The following is a 21,248-nucleotide window of genomic DNA, read 5'->3' as shown; positions in this document are numbered from 1 at the left end:
AGCAAACCGGCGGCCCGGTAGGAAATGTTCCACAGACTGGTACTGGTCCGTGGCCCAGTGGTTGGGGACCCCTGCCCTAGACAATATAAGAACAAATTACTAACATTGGGTCTAGAAGGGTCTGTTTCAAGGAGAGACAGTAACTTAGATCTGCCTGCGTTATACATAGGGCAATATAAAAGGACATGCTCCACAGTTTCAACCTCAGCTTTGTCACAGGGGCATAGCCGCTCGTTAATTGGGAGCCTCTTAAATCGCCCATCCAGTAGTGCTGAGGGAAGAACATTAAAGCGAGCTAGGGAGAAAGCTCTTCTATACTTGGGAATGGTTAGAGTGTAAAAATAGGAAGCCATCCTCAGTCCGTAATTATTAAATTGGCTGAAGATCAGAGGGGAGCAAGTTTTGTTAGCTCTGGCTCATAGATATTGCAAGTCAATGTCCACAAGCCATTGGACTACCCTAAATTGGGCGTCCTTAAGGCCATAATCTCCCAGGGCATCCCCCGTAAAACCTAGCAGGTGTAATTTCTTCATCAGCTCCCTCTCCCAATGAGAAATATAAGAGTCAGCAAACGCCAGGGAGAGGTAGCTACCAGGAACTTCCAGAAAGAGCACCCCAAACCACCATTTAAAGGTGTTAATCCACGCCATACATTTGACTGATCGAGTGCCCAGTTCCAGGTACATCAGAGGAAAACCAACACAAGGAGGAAGACCCAGAAGTTTTCTAAAAAAGACAGCCTGGGTTCTTTCAATATAATCCTTGAAGCCCGGTATCCATATGGGAATTCCGTAAAGAGTTTGAGCCAAAGTTTTGGCTTTGTAAATACACAGAGCAGAAGGAATAAACTGGCCTCCTTGGGTATAAAAAAATCTTAAAATCTGCTGGTGACTACAGGAGGCCGAGTTCAGCACCTGGGTTCGATGTCTAGTCCAAGCACCAGTGTTCTGAAATTGAATACCTAAATACTTAAAATGGAAAACCTGCTTAACAGCATTACCATTGATAGCCCAGTTATACAATTTCCGGGCTCTAGAGAACACCAATACTTTGGATTTGTCGTAATTAATAGACAAGTGCTTCTCACAGTAGGACCCGAATGCAGAAAGTAATCTTTTCAGACCTGGCCTTGACAATGGAAGGAGGGCCGCATCGTCAGAATAAAGGAGAAGCGGGATCTTCATAGTTGACAACTTTGGGGTGTGGGACTCAATACGTCCAATGTGAAAGGCCAAATCAGATAGAATAAATTAAACAAAAGAGGAGCCAGAACACAACCCTGCCTTACTCCGTTCTTAATCAGGATAGGATTTGAAAGTTCTCCCTGCAGACCATACCTGACCTGACTAGAGGTCTGATTGTACAAGGATCTAATTAGGAACAGAAGACGTCTATCGATAGAACTTTTGAGCAGTTTTGACCACAACAGTCAACTAGGGACTGAGTCAAACGCTGACTTTAGGTCGATAAAAGCAGTAAAAAGTTTGCCACCTGGTATGGTGGTATATTTATCAACCAGGTGCGCTAAGACAAAGCAGTGGTCCAGTGTGGCACAGCCCACTTTAAAGCCAATTTGTTCAGCAGCAATAATATTGGATTCCTCAACCCAGGTGAGGAGTCTACGTTGGAGATATTTAGCATACAGTTTCCCAATGATGGAGAGCAGGATTAAGGGGCAATAGTCGGCTGGATTTTCCTATTTCCTCATTTAAAAACTGGAACAATAATTGCTAAGCTCCAGAAGGTAGGGATCCTGCCAGAGGTATTAATATGTGTGAAGAGTCTTGCTAAGAGAGGAATCCACCACTCGGATTGGATTTTAGCAGATCAGGGGGTATAGCATCAGGGCCAGGGGCTTTGCCTGACTTGAGTTCGGAGATAAGCTCGGTAATCTCAGCATGAGTCATGGGTTGCCAGTCAGGAACTGCAGGAGGCACCTGTGGCCCAAGCACGGTCGAACTTGTTGACGCCTGGAAAATTGCCAAGAAATGGTTTTCCCAATGTCTGTTGGAAATATAGCAGAGAGGGAGTTCTTGATGACCCGGCAAAGAGCTGGCGACAATTTGCCAAAATAATCGAGTGTTCTTCTGCTGGATGGAGAGAAGTAGGTCCCACTTCTCTCTCTCTTTAGTTTTCTTTTTCTTAGCAATTAGTCCTTTATACTCCCGCTTCAAGCGATAGTAGTCCTCTGGTGGGCATTTATCCCCTTGATTACGATAGAGCAGGTAAACCCGATTAATCTGGTTCCTGAGCATCAGACACACTTTGTCAAACCAAGAATTACTTCTTGAATGATATGGACCACTTGACCTACGGATGGCTCCTAGCTCCCTTTGAACACTATTAATTAGTGATTCAAAGGCCGAGATTGTCCCTGGGCCACTACTTGTTAGGGCCTGATTGTATAGGCTGAGACACTTCAGAGATGATAAAAAGGAGTGGAACTTTCTTTCAGTATTAGAAGACCATTTGATCCTCCTTGTATATGAGGCCACATAGGGATCTAATATCTGGGGACCCCTAGGGAAATGTATATTTGAGGAAAGCCCAATGATTGTAACCAGGGGGTAGTGGTCGCTCTCCGTAAGGCAGTCCACATAAAAAGCACGGACTGCCTTTCTAAGAAGCTGGGATACCAGCACAAAATCAATAACACTACTTCCACGTGAGGAACTAAAAGTAAACTCACCAGCTAGGGTACTCCCATTAAGAATTATCTTACTGTGTTGGGCTGCTAAAAGGGCTAACTGAATGCCACCAAAATCTGTTAATTCATCCTTAGAATGTCTGGCTGAAATCAGTTGTCCTGTGGCCTGGAGGGTTTCTTGGGAGTAGAGTGCCTCAATCGATGGGGGAACTTGGACTCCCAATCGGGCATTAAAGTCGCCCCCTATAAGGATGTACAGCGCTGGGAATTTAGTTTCCATACAAGTAATGTAATTCTCCAGCACGCCCCATTGAGCCTTAGTATCAGCTTGCCTCATTGTCGGGGGAAGATAAACATTGAACACTAACAGTTTGCTGCATCCTCTCTAAATTAGGAGCGCCATAGCTAAAGAGCCACAGGAGGGCAGCTCCACTGTCTCCACTTTCAAAGCAGTAGGGACCAAGCAAGCTAGACCACCCTTAGGCCTTCCTGTCATAGATTGTCTGGTGGCGACCAAGGAAATGACCATAAACCCTGTAAGGGATATCTTATCGCATGCCCAGGTCTCCTGAAGCAGGACCACATCAAATGAGTGAATATAGTTGGTGGTACACCACACCTTCTCCCCCAACCTGCTTTGTTCCATGAAAGGCACTTAAGTGTGCAGGGTGTGTGTGCCAGATTTAATAGTCATTCTGTGTGATTAATTTTTCCCAGAGCGCCCTTCGGATCCGAAAAGATACACCCGTTGTTAAGTGGCAGGGTCATCCTCTTAGAAGGCAAAGGCAGGGAAGGAAGGAGGGGAGGGGAGCCTTGTTCATGGGGCTGTAGGGCTCTAAGCGCACTCCAGTTTGTACTTGTGGCATTAATTGGTTGCTTAGCTGGCAAGTATTCAGCAGCATCAACAGACGGAGTTTGAAGTAGCCCTGGATCTTCAAATTTACGAATTAGACATTCTGGAGAGAGCGCCAAGAGAGCTTCCATTGGTAAATCAGTATAGACTCCATGGAGTCCAAGGGAATCCTTATCAGGTAGTGAAAGTCTCCAGAGCTTGGATTTAACTGCATCCAGACGCTTTATGATTTGGGCCCTTTCTGGTTGTGGAAGCACACAAAAGGAGTCGAAGAGCTGTGTCTCCTCCTGGTTCCAGAAATTGTCTTGACATAAGTTAGTCTCATAAATAGATGGAATCCCAGAGGCACTGACCTGGGGCTTATTTACTAAGGAACCATGGGTGCCCTGGGCTGGTGTCGCTTCCTTTGGGGCCATTTCTTCCCAGCTGATCAAGTCAAAGGAAGCTTCCTGGTAAGATGTTACTTGCTGCGGGGGGTTGATTTGACCGGTTGTAGGAGGAACAATCAGGCTACCATCTGAGAGGACGCCAACTGGAGGTTTTGCGGGAATAGGTATATAATTAGTACGTGATGTAGTATCCGAGATGGCATTAATATGTGCTGCTAAGGATCTTTTGGGGGCAATAAATCTGCTGCCACTCACAAATTGTTGATTACTCAAGAGTGGCTTAATCAACATATCTTTGAAGATACTTCTTGGCAGAATGCTGAAGGATCTTAACAGGGATCCTCTTCTGAAAAATAGTTTTGGAGTGTTAGAGTTGTCAAAACTGAGTAGCACTCTAGTGCAGTGTTCAGGAGAGGGTAAACGTTCAACCTTCTTCAAATCATCAGCTTTTAGCCCCAATAACTGTAATATATGGCCCCTCACCAGCTGTGTTGAACACCAGTGAGGTAAGTTGCCCGTTAATGGGATTAATGATGAGGGCCTGTAAATTGCCCGTTAATGGGATTAATGATGAGGGCCAGGTGACTGTTTGCGTCAAAACATGTAAAGTTCAAACTATTGGTAGGATTACGTTGGCCAGTGCTTTTGCTGATGCTTGGCAGGGAGAACCCTGCTGCCGCATCAGGTTGCCGAGTGGTCAGCCCAGGGCACCCATTGGTAGTCCAGGAAACTAAGTAGTTTAAAGTACTTATTATTTTATCAAGCTGGAGCTGAATGCTCGCTGTAGTTTCTGCGACCAAGAAACATTGCTGAGCCAAAAGTTCTGTAAGGGTGGGCTCATTTTAGGATTGGTTGTAGTTTTAGATAAGCCTTTGTTTTCAACTCAGGGGGGCGATGCCCTCAACCGTCAGAAGATCGCAACAACCGGCAGCAGCCAGACAAAAGGGGGCAGGAGCTTTCAAACTGAGAGGCTGAGCTAAAACAAAGTCCTCAATCTTGGATTGCTTCAGAGAAGGTTGAGGAACCGGGTCAGTGAGAGATCTCCTTTTCCTTGTCTTCATTATGTTAAGTAGCACAATAAAGGATGAGCTGTGTAATATAGCATAGAGTCTAGTCACTGAAACAAGTCCTTAATCCAGAGGAAAAGTAATCAGGAGTGGAGAAGAAACGAGTCCTAATGCAAACAAGTGGCAGAGCTCCTCACAAGTATACCAAGGATCCTGCTGCTCTCCAGGGAAGCTTCCTTCCAGGTGGTGCCTCTTGAATTGTACATATTAAATGTACAGCATGCATCCACATAAAAATGAATTCAAACAATTCATGCAAAAAATCTCAAGCTTCACAGATTTCCAACAGATCCATTTATTCTAAATTCATGCTGTACACTATTTATCCAGACATTATTTATTATTTACTATTTATCCAGACATGCTTTGGATAGCAGCTTTTCAACTAACCAATTTTATTAGGGATTAAGCTTTTGGGAGCTTCAGCTCACTCCATCAGATGCATTAGAATGGCTACACTGATATAAGATTTAAATTGGAGTGAGGAAGTAGGAAGTACAGATTGGCTATGTAGATTGTATGTAAGACAGATGCCTTTCAATAAATTTGTAAGCCAAAAAGGTGCTACTAGACTCCTGTTTTTTCTCCACCATGGATTAACACAGCTGTTCCCCAGATTATATATACTATTGGCTATAAATTGCACACTTATAGATTAGATTTACCTGATATTATATATTATAGCAATAGCACTTAGCCTTATATACCACTTTATAGTGCTTTACAGCCCTCTCTAAGTGTTTTACAGAGTCAGCATATTGCCCCCAACAATCTGGGTCCTCATTTTACCCACCTCAGAAGGATGGAAGGCTGAGTCAATCTTCAGCCTGGTGGGATTCGATCTGCCAAATTGCAGGCACTTGGCTGTCAGCAAAAGTAGTTTGCAGTACTGCACTCTAACCACTGCACCACCGAGGGTCTTTTAGTTTCTATTTACAATTTTAGTTTGTTTTTATTTATGTTTCAAATTTCTGAACCGCCCATCTCCCTCAAAGCGGTGGGTGGTGTACAATAAAGCATCAAAAAATAAAAGTATATAATTAGTGGACTTGATTTGGTTTGTAGGCTTGCTTAGGTTTGCAGACTCTAATTGGGCAGTGTCTGTATGCTTGCTTTCAGTTTTTTTTTAAATAAAAAGACCTTCTTCATTAAAGGGAGGGAAGGGCTGTTTAACACCACTTCCCAGGTAGCAACAAAACTATGTATCCCAAGAGGAAAAAAATGCCTGCTCACTTTAGATAGTGAGTTCACTCTTCCATATACCACACAATGAACAAAATTTGTAATTGCAATGCACATTTATGCTGCCAGAAGGAGCTAAAGATTACAATTAAAGGAAAGAGTACGTAAAGGAAATTATATAAAATTGGTTTATTTGATCAAGGTTAAAATACATATGTTATCTCTGGTAATCTTTCATGAACTTTTGCTGATCAGGACTGAAGAGCTTTTAAAGATTGTTTATAAATAAGACATAGGATATGGGAAAGTATCATTTATTGAGGTGATAAAGGTGATAAGTTACTAAAATTGTGTGTAGTTGTGATGAAAGGGAAGTCATTTCTTGATGTTTCTTTTACTGTGTATTATTTTCTTCTATCTTTTCTGCACTATCTTTTCCTTTTATTTTAAATATGTATTAGTTTTTCTTTTTAATTCTAACATTTAATAACATCACTATAAGAATAATAATAAAAGTTTTTGGTAATTAGCAGTTACTTGGCTTAAACTTTATTAGTTCAGAACAAAATTTCAGAGGTGTGCATGAAGCAAAATACATGGTTTTTTTAATCTCAAAACAAAACAGCCCCGCTTTTATTGGGATGTTTTGAACTGGATGGATTCCAACAGAACAATATTTAAACAGCACAAGTATTCTTTTTTATTACGTTTTTTATTTCTACAAATACATTGTGTGAACAGTGTGGTTCCAGGTTATTTTACATTTTAACTAAAAACATGACAATAATTTCATATTAGTGCTATTAACTTTCTTATCTAATTTAATATTAATACATATTATCAATCTTTAACGTTCAATATTTCCATATATCATTTTATGTCAATCTCTATATTCTTAACATCGCTTCTTTTGTTATAAATATTATATTGCCATATTTGCAATATTTAACAAATTTATAATATAATTCAACTAGTCATTAACAGATTCATATTAATTTATATTACCCATTATTTATCCCCTTTTTAGTTTTTCATTATGCCATCTTTGTTTTTTTAAAACAAAGTCCCTTTCTAATCTCATTATAACACACACATTATAATTTCCATTTTATTTTCATTTAACAAATTGTACAATTCTAATAATAATATAATCACTTTTATCTGTTATCATATACTATATTATTTTTCTGTCAGATTCCACATGTCATTTCTTTCCCTACCATACAATATTGACTTTAGGTATATCACATTTAACAGTTATGAAACTTACATAATAATCCTATAAGGTCTTATATATCTTATAGTACACCCATTCATGTGGAATCCTTATCTTTCCCTTCTTCAACCATTGTCTCTAACTTTCATTAACACACTAATTAATTTCTTCCTAGCTTGTCTTCCATTTTCTATCATTTTTTTATCCTTTCTCTTAATCGTTTCTCGTTTGTCTATTATGTTCGTCTCTTTTTCCAGTTATTTAATTCTATCTTTATCCTCTTAAAATGTTCTCTCCCTTCCCTGTTGCTTTTCCCATGGGCTATTCTCTCCTTGGTTTATTGCATCAATCATTAGCATTTTAAATTTTATTTCCTTTTTTTCCTTTCATTTGTTGTTCCTTCTGTTCTATTTTGCTGGCTTCTCTTCTAGTTAACTCTTTCTCCTTCTGTGTCTCTTGTTTTCCTTCTGTAATTTGCGTCTCCATTTCTGGATTTTCTTCCATGCTTTGTATTTTATTCAAAATGTCCTCAAATCTTCTACCCATCATATCTATTGTATCCTGTAGTTCCAGAACCAATTCTCTTCATATTCTACTCATCTTTATTTTTGTTTATTCTATTTCTTATATCCAATTGTCCAATTATCCCACAGTCTTTATTTAAACCAGTGTCACTTTCCAAACTGTAAATCCAATATTCAAGAGTCTTTATGGGACTTCTGGTTTGAGCTTCTTCAGCGACAGACCGAAACCTCGTCTCTGCGAGGCTTTGATCCTTGCTCGCCGCTGGAGTGGCTGGTTTCGGGGCTAAGCCACCCCATAGAGGTGGTGAAGAGGGGGGAGACTGCCAGCAGGGTTGAGGAGAGCCGCATCTCTCCTCCCCAGCTGGCCATTACTCCCTTTCCCGAAAGCGGTTGCAGCGGTGGTCAGAAATGGCCACCACAAAGAAGAACTCAACCGGAAAAGAATGTGCAGGAGGAAGATAAGAAGAGAAAGTGTTGGTTGACTGGGTCAAACAGCAAAAGTAACAAATAAGGTACCCTGGAATTGAAACTGTTAAAAAACAATAACATTGTTCCCTAAGAAGATTTTTAAGCTGCGAAGGAGAGAGAAAAGGGAAAAGATTTGGTTTTCTCCTTTTCCTATACTGACAGCTAAGAGACTTAAGCAAGAAATTGGAAAAAAATCCACTTTGACATCAATAGGCATTTAATGCTGAAAATAAAAAGTCAAAGGGATAATAAAGATCTCTAGATAATTAAAAGCTTTTGAAAATAGGAAAGGAGAGAAAAAGAATAAAAGGATAGGATCTGGAAGGGAGGAGACTGCCTGGAATTAAAAAAGAACTTACAGCAAAATCTCAACAAGACTTCCAAAAGATATATTCTAACTGAAATATCGCAACAAAAACCCCAGGAAGAGAAAGTCGAAAAAGAAATAAGAAGATATAACTCAGGATTATCTGGATTACTTGATAATTTCTGGATTCTTGGTTATTGTTTTGAATGACTAAAATCAATCGGGTGGTTGTTTAAAACTGCTTAAAATGGCTCCACTTTTAGAAGAACTGAAAATGGAACTTAAAAAGTACAAAGAAGATGCACAAGAAGGGAGAGGTTCTTTTGGCTTCGTATTTCAGTTTTTAGAAATGGAGATTTGGAATTATGAGAAACAAGAAGAAATGCCTGCAGAACAAGAAGATTGCGACAAAGTAGAAGCCATCTTTAATGAACAAGTAATCTTAGATGGGGAGAAAAAAGAAAAGGGGGGAAAGAGAATAGAAAGTTTAAGATTGGGAAAAACAACTCCAAAAAAAATAAGAGTGAAAAATAAGTATAAAATCAGAAAGCAACAGAAGACGGAAATGCAGAAGAGAGAATTAGAACTAGAGAGACAAGGGGGTAAAAGGGGGAGGGAAAAGATGAAAGTGAAGAAAGGAAAAGAAGTTATAAAGGACAGAAGCAAAATATAGAGAAACAGGGCCTATTTAGAGATAATGGGTGAAAACTTAATGGAAAAGGGGATTCTGCAAAGGTACATAAGATAGTATGGTTATATTAGAAGCAGAAATAATTTTAGAAAATATGAAACAATGTATGATTAAAATGTCTGATAAAATAGCTATTGTAATTCAGTGGAATGCTTGTCAATAAATAAATGTAACAAAAGGTATATTTAATGATTTATAAAACACATGTGAAGAGAAATAAGGGAAAAATTAATTATGGAGATTATATGTGTTTTTAAGGAAGTATGATATTTAATTGAAAAGAAGTGTTAAAGATGTTAAGATTTTAATGATTATTAATGATAGAACTGAACTGGAATGGAATGAGGGTTTATAATTACATATATTTACAAACTTTTTTTTTAAAGAATATAGTGTGTATTATAAGAATGTACCAAGCAGAATTCGATTGGAAGTTATGTATTATGTATTATATTGAAGGTCATAAACTTAAGGTATATATTGAAGTTTAAATAAGAGTTGAATGGATGTAATTAAAAGATATAAAGGTGTCATACTCCAATTAGTAACTACAGGAGAAAACTTGTTTAATGAGAAAAGATAATATGAAATTGAAACAGAACAGACAAAAGTATAAATATAATGATTTGAATTGAGATGAGATAATCAAAATAAAATTGAGAAAAGTAAAAGAGGGGAAAAACTATACGGAAAATGTAAAACAGTATAAGATATGGAATAGAATACAAAAAGGAGCATGAAATTGAGTTTTGTGTCTGTATAAAGAAATTCAACCCGGGACCGTGCTATTTTCAAAAAAGATGTTTTACTTGTATTTTGTGTGTGAAAACCCAAATAAAACTTTATTAAAAAAAAAAGTCTTTATGTCCCAGATTTAATCCATCTGACTCTTCAATAGTCCAAGGGAGTATCTTCATATATTCTTCCAGCAATTTAAGTTTAGTGTTTAAGCTTTCTCTTAACAATACAATTCCTTTAATTCTTTCTTTCAATTCCTCTTTTGTTAGGTCTTTTAGTTTAATTAGGTCATTTCAAAACTCTAGGGATCTGCAGGATTTTTCTTTTAACAGCAGGTGGCACTCTTTCATCAATTTCCACTTTCTACCTTTTTTCCCCCTTTTTAGCCTTTCATCAAATTTGCCGATATTTCCAAAAAATTATAATTTCTTTTTTTAATCAGTCGATTACAGCATTTTAAATAATGCCACACCAAATCCTGTACAATCATCAATTCCAATTTTCAAATATTCTTTTAAATATTCTTTTAAAAAGTTCTCTTTATTTTGTTTTCCTTCTGTCTTTTGGTGTTTTTTTAATGAATTCTTTGTATTCTATTCATTCTTTTCCCATAATAGGTCGCTGCCAATTCCCAAAAGTCTTTGTGAGCTCTCGTTCCTGATATTTTTATTGGGGTTACCTTTAGCGATTCAGAAGTATTTTCACCCAGTTCATACACCATTCACTGTGTCTTCGCTCATGCACAGTCTTAGGTTTTCAGGCTGTCCCTGTCTTCATGGCAGACATTTTGGTTGCTGCTGCAGCTCATCTTTGGATGAAGGGGCTTTCCATGTCAGGGAGGAGAGATGCAGTTCTCCTCTACCTGCCAGGCAGTCCCCCTTTCTTCACCACCCCTCCAAGATAGCTCCAGCCCTGATTGAGGCCCTTTAACGAGTTGAGCTTGGAGTGAAGCCGCTGTAGTCGCAGGCCTCGCTCTGACAGCGATGGAAGTCCCAGCACAAGTATTCTGACCATAGTAAACAAAAGGAACTCAGGACCACCTGCCATTCCTGTTTTTCATATTAGGGTCATGGGAGTAGGTGGATCCATACCTAGTATCACTTACTACCCAGACTTCAAAAAAATTGGTTGAATGAATTATTTTAAAAACAGTTTTGAAAATATTAAAATAAAAGGATAAAATAAGTATAAACAATAAGGTATCTACAGTAGTGAAAATCTGTTTGGTGTCTCTTATGTTCTCTCCTCAATGAAGAGTTCAGACAAAAGTGGTCACATAAATAGCAAATCTCAACAAATTAGTCCAGATTAACATGGAATCTTTGCATTTCACACTGAAGCTCAATATCCCATCAAAGCCTAACAAGCCAACCAGATCAACACTTTATTAGTGCTTTTTGAAGTTTATTCAACTTCAGTAATATGTCTTTACATAGCAGTAGTACGTACATAAACTTTGCATTATCTGTCTGGAAACTTACCATAAGAAAGATGCATCCTTCCTAGCTATAATTGTACAGGAGATATAAATTCCCATAGCAAGGTATTAAACAAAACAAGGGATAAAACAAAAACAAAATCAGCAGCAACTTACCTGCCTGGCTCATAGCCTCAAGCAGATATCTTTTTCTTACCCATTGATTTTAAACCAAAAACAGAAGTGACATGACTGGTCTCTACTGCTGTACTAATATAATTGTTTTCGTTATAAAATATATCCCAGTTCTTTTTTAAAAGCAGAATTATCTTATCAAAATCCAGTTGCCATATTTGTAACAGAACCGTCAAAAGTATGCTACTGAAACAAGTTTTCAAAACAGAACTTCTTTTACCTGAAATATATAGTACAGATTTGAAATACCTGATTGTAAATGTATTAACAGCGGCTAGGATTGTATTTGCTAAAAACTGGAAAAATGAGAAAATACCATCACAGGAGGAAATTAAGAAAATATTGGAATGTGCTAAAATGAGCAGATTGTCATTTGAAATTAGAGAACAGGATGATAAACCATTTTATAAAGTTTGGGATCTATTCTATCAATGGTTAGACAATAAAGTATAGTAACGAAATATGTAGACTTTTAGAAAATACTAAATAAAAAGATGTATTCTTTTCTTATTATATCTACAAAATGATTTTAGGATAGATTTGGGATGATAATATGAATTGTCACAAAACAAATTAAATAAAATATGATTATTTCCTAAAGCATGAATGAATAAAAGTATGGTCAAATGATTGATTAATAATGATACCAATGTATTTAATATTAGGTTGAAAATACGAGATCATATACAATGTAATTGTAATTGAAGACTATGAAATGGAAGCACAAAACAATTTGTAAATCAACCGGCACACTGTATGTACATATATGGAAGATAGCCTGATGTTTTTATGTTTTGTTTATGTTTGTTTTAAAAACCAATAATTTTTTTTAAAAAAAACAGAACTTCTGAAATATACATTCTGTTTCATTCAAAACAATAATTTATATGTATCTATTATCCATAGCATTTTGGAATGCGCATCAGATACAGATTTAGTTATTGCTAAGTCAAATGCAATAGCAAAGTATTGCATTTGATGTTACTTACCCTGATAAATGATAAGGCAATTCTTAGGCAAATCTTGTTGGGTAATACAACCTGCATCAGCCCCTAAGAGATACAGCACTTTAGGAGGGTTCTTCCTGATACCATCTACTCCTGGTTTGTAACCTAGGTCAAGAGCAGCTACTTGGCTTGCCACTCTGTAGAGGAAGAGATTATTGTTTGAGCCAGCATTCTCACACTTGATAAACCCTAAACCAGGCTTGTCCAACCCGCGACCCAGGGGCCGCATGCTGCCCAGGTTGCCTCGTAATGCGGCCCAGTGCCCACCCCAACCTTCATGCCAGAGCCAGCGAGGAGGAGGAGGAGAGGCAGGTGCGGGGCGGGGCGAGGCGAGCGCCAGGCCAAGCAGCAACAGAAAAGGCAGGCGCTGTCAGAGCGCCACCTCCTGCTGTTGCTGCCGCTGCCCCCGCCACCGCTTCTGCCCCCGCCGCCGCCCCTGCCGCCGCTTCTGCCCCCGCCACCGCTGCTTTTTCCCCCGCCACCGCTGCTGCTTCTGCCCCCGCCGCCGCTTCTGCCCCTGCCACTTCTGCCCCCACTGCCACTTCTGCTGCCGCTGCCCCCGCCGTCGCCGCTTCTTCCCCCGCCACCGCCGCTGCTTCTGCCCCCGCTGCCGCTGCTGCTTCTGCCTTCCAGTCCTGCCTCATCCAGCCGGGCCATTTGCAGGAGGAGAGGTAGGCGCGAGGCGGGCAAGCTTCCCCCCCCCTGCAAAATTTGGCTGGAAAATAAACCGTGATAAAAAAACCGTGATAAAAAAACCATGATAATAAAACCGTGATAAAAAAATAAATAATTTTTAATAAATAATAAATAATAAAAACATCTCACTAACTTCATTTCCAAATAAATTTAATATGTTAACTATGTTTTCTATGGTTTTTTTGGATGATCAGGTATCGTTACTGTTATTTTATTTTATGTGCGGCCCAAACCAAATTTTCATCTTCTAATGTGGCCCAGGGAAGGTGAAAGGTTGGACACCCCTGCCCTAAACCCTTTTGACACTTGACCATAAGGGGTGCATATTTTTGAACAATTCCTATTTTGCAGAACCATGTATTACTGAAAAAAAAAAGCTTCCTATATCTAGTTTGTTTTACTATCTTTGGTGAAAGCGTTTTGGAAAAGGACCCAACAAAATGAGTTAATGGAAACTTTAACTCTTTTCCTTTCAACTAAGTATCTTCTCAAAATAGATTTTTGTATCTCAAAAATTTTTAAATTACTTGTTCAGATCCATAGCCATGAAATATCCTAAAAGTCTCAAAGACAAAGCTTTCTCTAATTACGTGATCTACTTTCTAGACTCTGGAGCTTAATACATAAAAACATATGTCAAACATGCAATTTAGAAGTATAGAGAGATAAAGTTTTAATAGAAAAAAATCCTTACATGTAGAGTTTAATCATCTTCAGTTCTAAAAAAATATGTTAAGGTCACTCTAAATGTATTCAAGTGTATTATTAGACATTTGAGCTAAGTCCATTTCTAAATATCAATTTACTGTAATTTATTCAAAGCAGTGGGAAATCAGTAATTTTAATCATCTGTTCATTTTTTAGAAATTCTATTGTATAATTCAACCAGATGGCTGTAGTTAATAAAGAAGTCCTGACCCAGTGCCTAGCAACTCAAGAGTATAGCTAAAACAGAATAGGCTGAAAAAGAACCCTACAAAACAGAGTTACTGTATTATTTGTTTAGAAGCCATTTGGCTGCAGATTAATTGTCAGCCTTTTTTGCCCAGAGAAGCAGCAGACCCAGAAATACCAGTTTACCTTTATTGAAAGATTCCCTTTACAAAATCTTGCAAGTCTGAAAATACATCATGCCAACATTAATATTATAGGAATTGCATTGGTTGCTGGTTGCTTCCAGGCTGAAGGCTGGGTCTCTGTTACCTTTGAGAACATATCCAGGATGAGCTTGATCACAGTCTCATGCCCCCGTCCTATTATCTTTTAGGAAAGCAGTTACAATCATGCCTTTTCACAGAGCTTTCAAAGAAGAAAGCACTACAAGAGATTATCAGTATTTTAATGGGGAGCTTGATCATATAAACTATTATGGTTTTTACTGGCAACTCCTTTTATTGCAATGTTTATTGTTCTAGAATTTTTGGGTAAGCAATATAAAATAGTTGTACATAAACAACAACTTTAGGGTAGAAATTTTTATGACTCTAGTACAAGAGATAGAAATCAAACTAGAAAATGAGCTTGGACAAACCTATGAAGAATGTTCATAATTTTCCAGTCAATATCTACTCCACTTTTTGTCCTAATATTCTGTGCAATAATCGAAATGGCTGAATGAATAGCTGCTCCATCATCACGTTGTAGTGCTGCACTGCCCACCACCACCATTGGCTTTTTTGCCTGGTTCAGAACCTTTTATAAATAATGAGAAATGAGAGTGAAAAATCACTCCATAGTTAAGACATTGTAACTTTGTAATTTTGTAAGAAAAGTTAGAGACAAAAACCAGAATTTATTATTTAAAGTACCTTGCTGAATGGATGCTTCTCTGAAGCAATGTCTAATAGTATCTGTGGGGAATCTCCCAGATGCTCATAAGTGTAGGTCAAATCGACGGGGCTGCCCACGAGAGCCACTTTTAGCTCATTATGTAGCCAGCTGAAAGAGGAGTAAGCATAAAAATACGTAAGGTCTTCTAATATATAGGCAAGCTGTATGGGATGAGTTTATTTTTGTACTTTTCTGCCTGAGCTCTACACACGTTTCTGAATTCCTTCTAAACAGCAGAGAGCCCAGGGTCTCAGGGAGCACATTCCATAGTTTAGTATTATTCCTCTCCCCAAAGAAAAAAATAAGTACAATGCACATGCAGAAACAAGTGGACCTTCAGACAGGGTCCATTCCTTTTGCAACAGGTGATTCATATATTGGTAATAGCATTTTATTTTTGAAATGTGCCTATTTGCATCCTTCTGTATTTTTTAAAAAAGCCCCCTTAGTATTACAGGGTTAGCTGCCTCCAATGTAGACAGCTTCCAGGTATGTCTTAGAATTCTCTGGCCATGGTTAAGATTTCTAGCAGCCAAAACATCTGGAAAGCAGCTAGTTTGGAAAAACTGCATTAAAGAATATAAAAGAATCATATAATCCCCATCATATGTCAAAATCTTATGTCAGCCACTGACATACTGGCAAACACAATTAGCTTCCATACTAGATGCTCTAATGCAGGCTTGTCCAACCTGCGGGCCGCATGCGGCCCAGGTCAGCTTGTAATATGACCCAGTGCTCACCCCAACCTTCGTGCAAGAGGATGAGCCAGCGAGGAGGAGGCAGGCGTGAGGCGGGGCGAGGTGAGCGCCACGCCAAGCAGCAACAGAAAAGGCGGGGGCCGTCAGAGCGTTCCTCGTGCCGAGGCAGCCGCAGCCCAAGCGTCCCGCTCCGCCACCCCGCTGTTGCTGCCGCCGCTGCCGTCGCTGCTGCCGCCGGAGCTGTTGTAGCGGCTTCTGCCCCCGCTGCCACCGCCGCTGCTGCTGCTGCACCAAGCCTCCCGGTCCTCGCCTTCTAGTCCTGCTGCATCCAGCCGGGCCATTTGCAGGAGGAGAGGTAGGCGCGAGGTGGGTGAGCTTCCCTCCCCCCCCCCGTTCCTTTCTCCCTGGTTGACTATTTTTTATGATATCTTATGAAAAAATGTTTTCTATGGTTTTTTGGGATGATCAGGTATCGTTACTGTTATTTTATTTTATGTGCGGCCCAAACCAAATTTTCATCTTCTAATGTGGCCCAGGGAAGGTGAAAGATTGGACAAGCCTGCTCTAATGGAACTAGAAGGGTCTTAAGCAGGAAGTTGGACTAGAAACTTATAGAATCATTTTCAGCTCTGATTCTCTGCTCATGTTTACGTTCAAGATAAAAATGATAAAAAAGAATGTACTTCCTCTAACAATGTACCTCCTAATTCCCAGAAAGAAAATCAATTTCACTACATGTTAACAAACCTTTTTCTAATTCTTGCATTGAATAATGGTGCTTCAAAGCGTGGATTGGTGCCAACCAGAAGTAGGAAATCTGCCTCTTCTACTCCTGCAATCTTGGTATTAAGTAAGTAATTAGATCGCAGGTCTGTTCTATAATAGAATGCACAAACAATCATAACAAATATAATTGTGATATAGTGCTCTAGTAGGAATAGCAATAGCAGTAAGGTTTCCATTCTCCATAGTGCTTTACAGAGGTTTACAAATATCAGCATATTGGCCCAGAGGTGGTATTCAGCAGGTTCTGACCAGTTCTGGAGAACTGGTAGCAGAAATTTTGAGTAGTTCGGAGAACCGGCAAATACCATGTCTGACTGCCCCCCCCCCCCAATCTATTCTCTGCCTCCCAAGTCCCAGCTGATTGGCTGGGTCTTCTTTGGTTGCCCTGCACAGGAGAACAGAGCTGGAAAGCAGGTCAGTGGGGTGGGGAGGGAATGGGATTTTGCAGTATCCTTCCTATGCCACGCCCGCCACACCACATCCGCCATGCCACACCCACAGAACTGGTAGTAAAAAAATTTGAATTCCACCAATGTATTGGCCCCAACAATATGGATCCTCATTTTACCACAGAAGTATGGAAGGCTGAATCAACCTCAAGCCCTGTCAGGATCAAACTCCAGGCTGTGGGCAGAATTAGCCTGCAATACTGCATTCTAACCACTGTGCCACCAGGACTCAAATATGGTTATGACACTTAAAAGTAACATTTATGAATACTATATCTGCACAGTACCAATCTCATTTTTTCTTTATCAGCCAGTAAACTACAAGAAGCATGCTTACCTTTTCCTAAAAAAAGTTTTTCAAATTTTTATAATATGCTTCCAATTATGATCTATGAATTTAATACTTGATGTAGATTATTTAGAAGCCTTTAAGGATAAGGGCTGGAGGAACTATATGAATTTAATTTACTGTCCAAATTTCTCGCAACATATTTCATTGCCATTTCTTTTACTGGGATCACTCTAGTTATAATCTCTTACCCAGCTCCTGCAGTAGGGAAAATCTCTTCAGTACACATATTATCAGAGTTAATTCTATTCAGCAAGTCTTTGAGTGATACTAGTGCTTCTGCATCCACTAATCCTCCTGCAATTGCAGCTACTTCATTACCTTGACTCGCCTGAAGCTGCAGCAGGAAACAAAATACCACAAAACAATCATTATGTCATCACCACTGTATTTTTTTTAAAGAATAATCTTTTTAAATAGTTATTTTTCCTGAGATAAATCAGGAAAACAAAATATTTTTCATAAAACAGATATACAGGTGCAAAGCTACACCTGTGCAGTGATAAATATAAATTGGTTCTGAGATCTGAGACAAAAGCAATTTTTAAATCTAATGCACAAATACTGTTATATTACAGTACCCTTTTAACCACAAGACATAATACGAAATGGCTTTTAAAGCCCTGCATTGCATCGAGCCAGGTTATTTGACTGCTTCTCAATTTCATCTATCAGTTTTATTAGTTTCAGCAGAAGGAGCATGTTGCTGGTCCCGTTGGCCCATGAGCTTCACTTGATGGAATCAAGAAAAAAAAGAACTTTTCTCCAGTGTGGTGGCGATAGAATCCAGGTATGGGATGATTCCTGTCTTATTGCTCGTTAGACTGAGTTCAAGAACTTGAGGACACGCCACCTTGCCAACGGTCCCCAGTTTCGATTCAGCCTAACACTCGATTAGACTTGGTTAATTGGAGTTCTACCTTTGAGAACTTTTGAGAGTTTTTTCTTTGCCTGGATTCTCTTCAGCTGTCAGATGTCTAGGTTGATCAGTGGGAGTTCTAACTGCTAGATACGATCTTTGTTGTTTGACAGTTAACAGTGTGAAGAGTTGCTGGCTTGAGCCTGCTGTCAACCATCACCATTGTGAGCAGAGAGACATGTTGGCCACCACTTTAGTGAGCTAGCATAAAGAGCTGTTGGCTTGACCCCGCTAGCTGCTGGTGCCATTTTGAAGAGCAGATCGCTACAAGGCTGTCAAGAGTGAAGGGCCATTAGCTCAAGCCTGCTGACAGCCGGAGCCTCGCTTTTGTCAGAAATTCACCTAAGTCAAGAGTTGATAGCTCGAGCCTGGGGACAGCCATTAGCTTGCAGAAATTAACTGATAGAAGAGCCTGTGGCAGACACAGATCTACGAGAAAAGAATGGTTTGACGCGCCGCCTTTAATCTGCCACAGACAGCAGCTTCAAGACAGCTATCGGCTTCCTGTCAGCACAGGAATGAAAGCTCAAGACGCTGACAGTTGAGACTCCGCAGTTCCCGCACTAGCTCAACGAGTTAACTGATGAGCTTCCCTTGGTCAGAGCTTCAGGGATAGGAATAAGCTTCCCTTTCAAGGTACTGGCAGAACAAGTGGCCCTTTCAAGGTACTGGCAACTGGGCCTTTCGGCACTCCAAATGATCATAGGACCAGCACTCCCATTGGTGGCCAGCTAAGTCTGTTACTTGTGTTTTAAAATTGCATATGCCACTCAAAACTTCCAAGTAGTCATATAAACTAAATAAACAAGCTCCTTGTTTTTAAGTGTGAAAAGTAGCATTCCTCAAAGTATAAGAATTCATAGGTAGATGTTCTGTCTCACTTGTAGCCACAAGTGAGAGTCCAAATGTCCCAAAGAAATAAACACGAACAAATACCAGAAACCACAGTTAACTTGTCTCTGAAATCGTCGTTGGCAGCTTTCCCAGAAACTGTCTTCAAGCCGAGATAATGAGCCGCAAAATAAATCAGGAACAGAAGCTTCTTCAAAGCTGCGCAGTAATTAACAAAGTTTGATCCGGACAAGGATCGTTAACTAGCACACCTCCTTATATTCCTTGAAGGGGCGTGTCAGTCTCTCTAATTAGTCTCTGACTTGACGTTTCTTTTCAAATTGTGCTTGACATCTCAACCTGCGTCTAGTCCTTTCATCAACCCAAAATTCGTCATCACTCAAGAACTCTGGTATGTTCTGTGGATCAGCTGCTGACACCTGAGGCATGATTGAAGTGGAAGGTTCTGGAGAGGATGATGTTTCCGACACTCCCTCATCCTCCTGGCTCCCGTCTGCATCTCTCATTAGAGCAGGCTCCAATTCCAATGCCAAACCTTCCTCATCACTCAAACCTGTGTCTTCTGATACATCAGACTCAAAACTCACAGCAGGCTCAAACCTTCTAGTCACAACAGGTAAATATATATCAAATGTAACAGTAGAGTTAAATAGTCTGTCAAGTTCATATGCTTACAGCAGTTGCTACATAGCTCAAAGCTTCTTCCCAAGATACGTAAGTGAACAGCCCTTCTTTATTTTTTATCATCGGCTCAATAAGTCGCTGACGTTTCAGACCATCATAAGCAAATCTGAAAAGCAAAGATAAAATTGATTACAGAAACAACTGAAGTTGAAATACATATCTACAAATACCACTACTAATTTTGTAAACTTTTTCAGCACAAAATTTACTTCTCCATAATATCAATAAATGACCACGTCCTGAAGCAGTTGGTCATGATGAGGGAGGGGACAATACTAGACCTACTCTTAAGTAGTGCTCAGAAATTGATGAGAAAAATATATGTATTCAAACTAACAGATAATACAATAAATAAATAATGCAATAAAATTCATTCAAAGAGGTAATATCATATCAAGTTCTACACACTTATATGGGATTTCAAAAAGAGGAATTAAAAGAGAGGAAACTTTTCTCTTCCAAATATCACATAGAGCAAGCTGTGTATCGGGGTTAGCATAATGGATTAAATCTCTGAATAGCAGAATGTCAATATGGGAAGGAGCTGGCCCAACTAACCAGCTCCACAAATACTTATGATATAAGGCACAAATAAGGATATAAACTTAAAAGGACATATAAGATGAAGCTTGATAATAGTATTAAAAAAATAATCAGTCCATCGGTTTCAACCCTACAGCAATAACTGCTGGAAATGCCATGATACATGGTGAATGTTATGTATTGGAAAGATATACATATTCTTTAGAGATCAAATTCAAAATGAAATTACATTTTAAATTTTTTATTAGGTACAATGCAAGAACTCATTAAAAATACCATAATTTATTAAGGTACATCTTTACAGCTGCAAGAATATTGTTCGCACAACTCTGGAAAAAAGACATACCAGAATTTCAGCAATATTTCAGTACTTAAACTTGGAGAATATATAGCAATGGAGAAACAGACACTAGACATAACACAAGTTTAAGTTTAAACAGGGATGGCTTCCATATGCAGCAAGGTATAAAGAAAATTTAAAATATGGTTTTATACCTTATGCCAAAAAGTACTGCAAATTTGTTGGAGCACAAAGGGGGAAGTCAGAAATTAAGTATAAGTCTATATTTTGGGGTGGGTCTTTTTCTTTTTTAATATTTATAATAAACCTAGTGGGGATAATTTTGAAATTATACTTGTTATATAGTATCAAAACAATTTAAGGGGGGTGGGGCCAGTTGCCAAGCCAATCAAGTGTGCAAAAAGGCTCTCTGCAGCACAGAGCTGTTTCCCAGCTGC

General features: G+C 39.1%; 1 protein-coding gene across 1 annotated transcript in view; it reads right to left on the bottom strand.

The window, feature by feature from the left end:
* The window catches only part of NDUFS1 (NADH:ubiquinone oxidoreductase core subunit S1), a 51,651-nt gene that overhangs the window by 6,948 nt on the left and 23,455 nt on the right, over nucleotides 1-21,248 (bottom strand). Inside the window, exons 10-15 of the mRNA XM_087914085.1 lie at nucleotides 19,959-20,073; nucleotides 17,704-17,849; nucleotides 16,676-16,804; nucleotides 15,206-15,335; nucleotides 14,929-15,089; nucleotides 12,684-12,838 (exon numbers count right to left, since the gene is read on the bottom strand). Coding sequence (XP_087770211.1) covers nucleotides 12,684-12,838; nucleotides 14,929-15,089; nucleotides 15,206-15,335; nucleotides 16,676-16,804; nucleotides 17,704-17,849; nucleotides 19,959-20,073 — 836 coding nt within the window. The remainder of the gene's footprint in view (nucleotides 1-12,683; nucleotides 12,839-14,928; nucleotides 15,090-15,205; nucleotides 15,336-16,675; nucleotides 16,805-17,703; nucleotides 17,850-19,958; nucleotides 20,074-21,248) is intronic.

The sequence above is a fragment of the Pseudonaja textilis genome, chromosome 1, assembly GCF_049901715.1.
Source record: "Pseudonaja textilis isolate UNSWEBS1 chromosome 1, rPseTex1.2, whole genome shotgun sequence".
NCBI lineage: Eukaryota > Metazoa > Chordata > Lepidosauria > Squamata > Elapidae > Pseudonaja > Pseudonaja textilis.
This window is presented reverse-complemented; position numbering and strand designations above follow the sequence as displayed.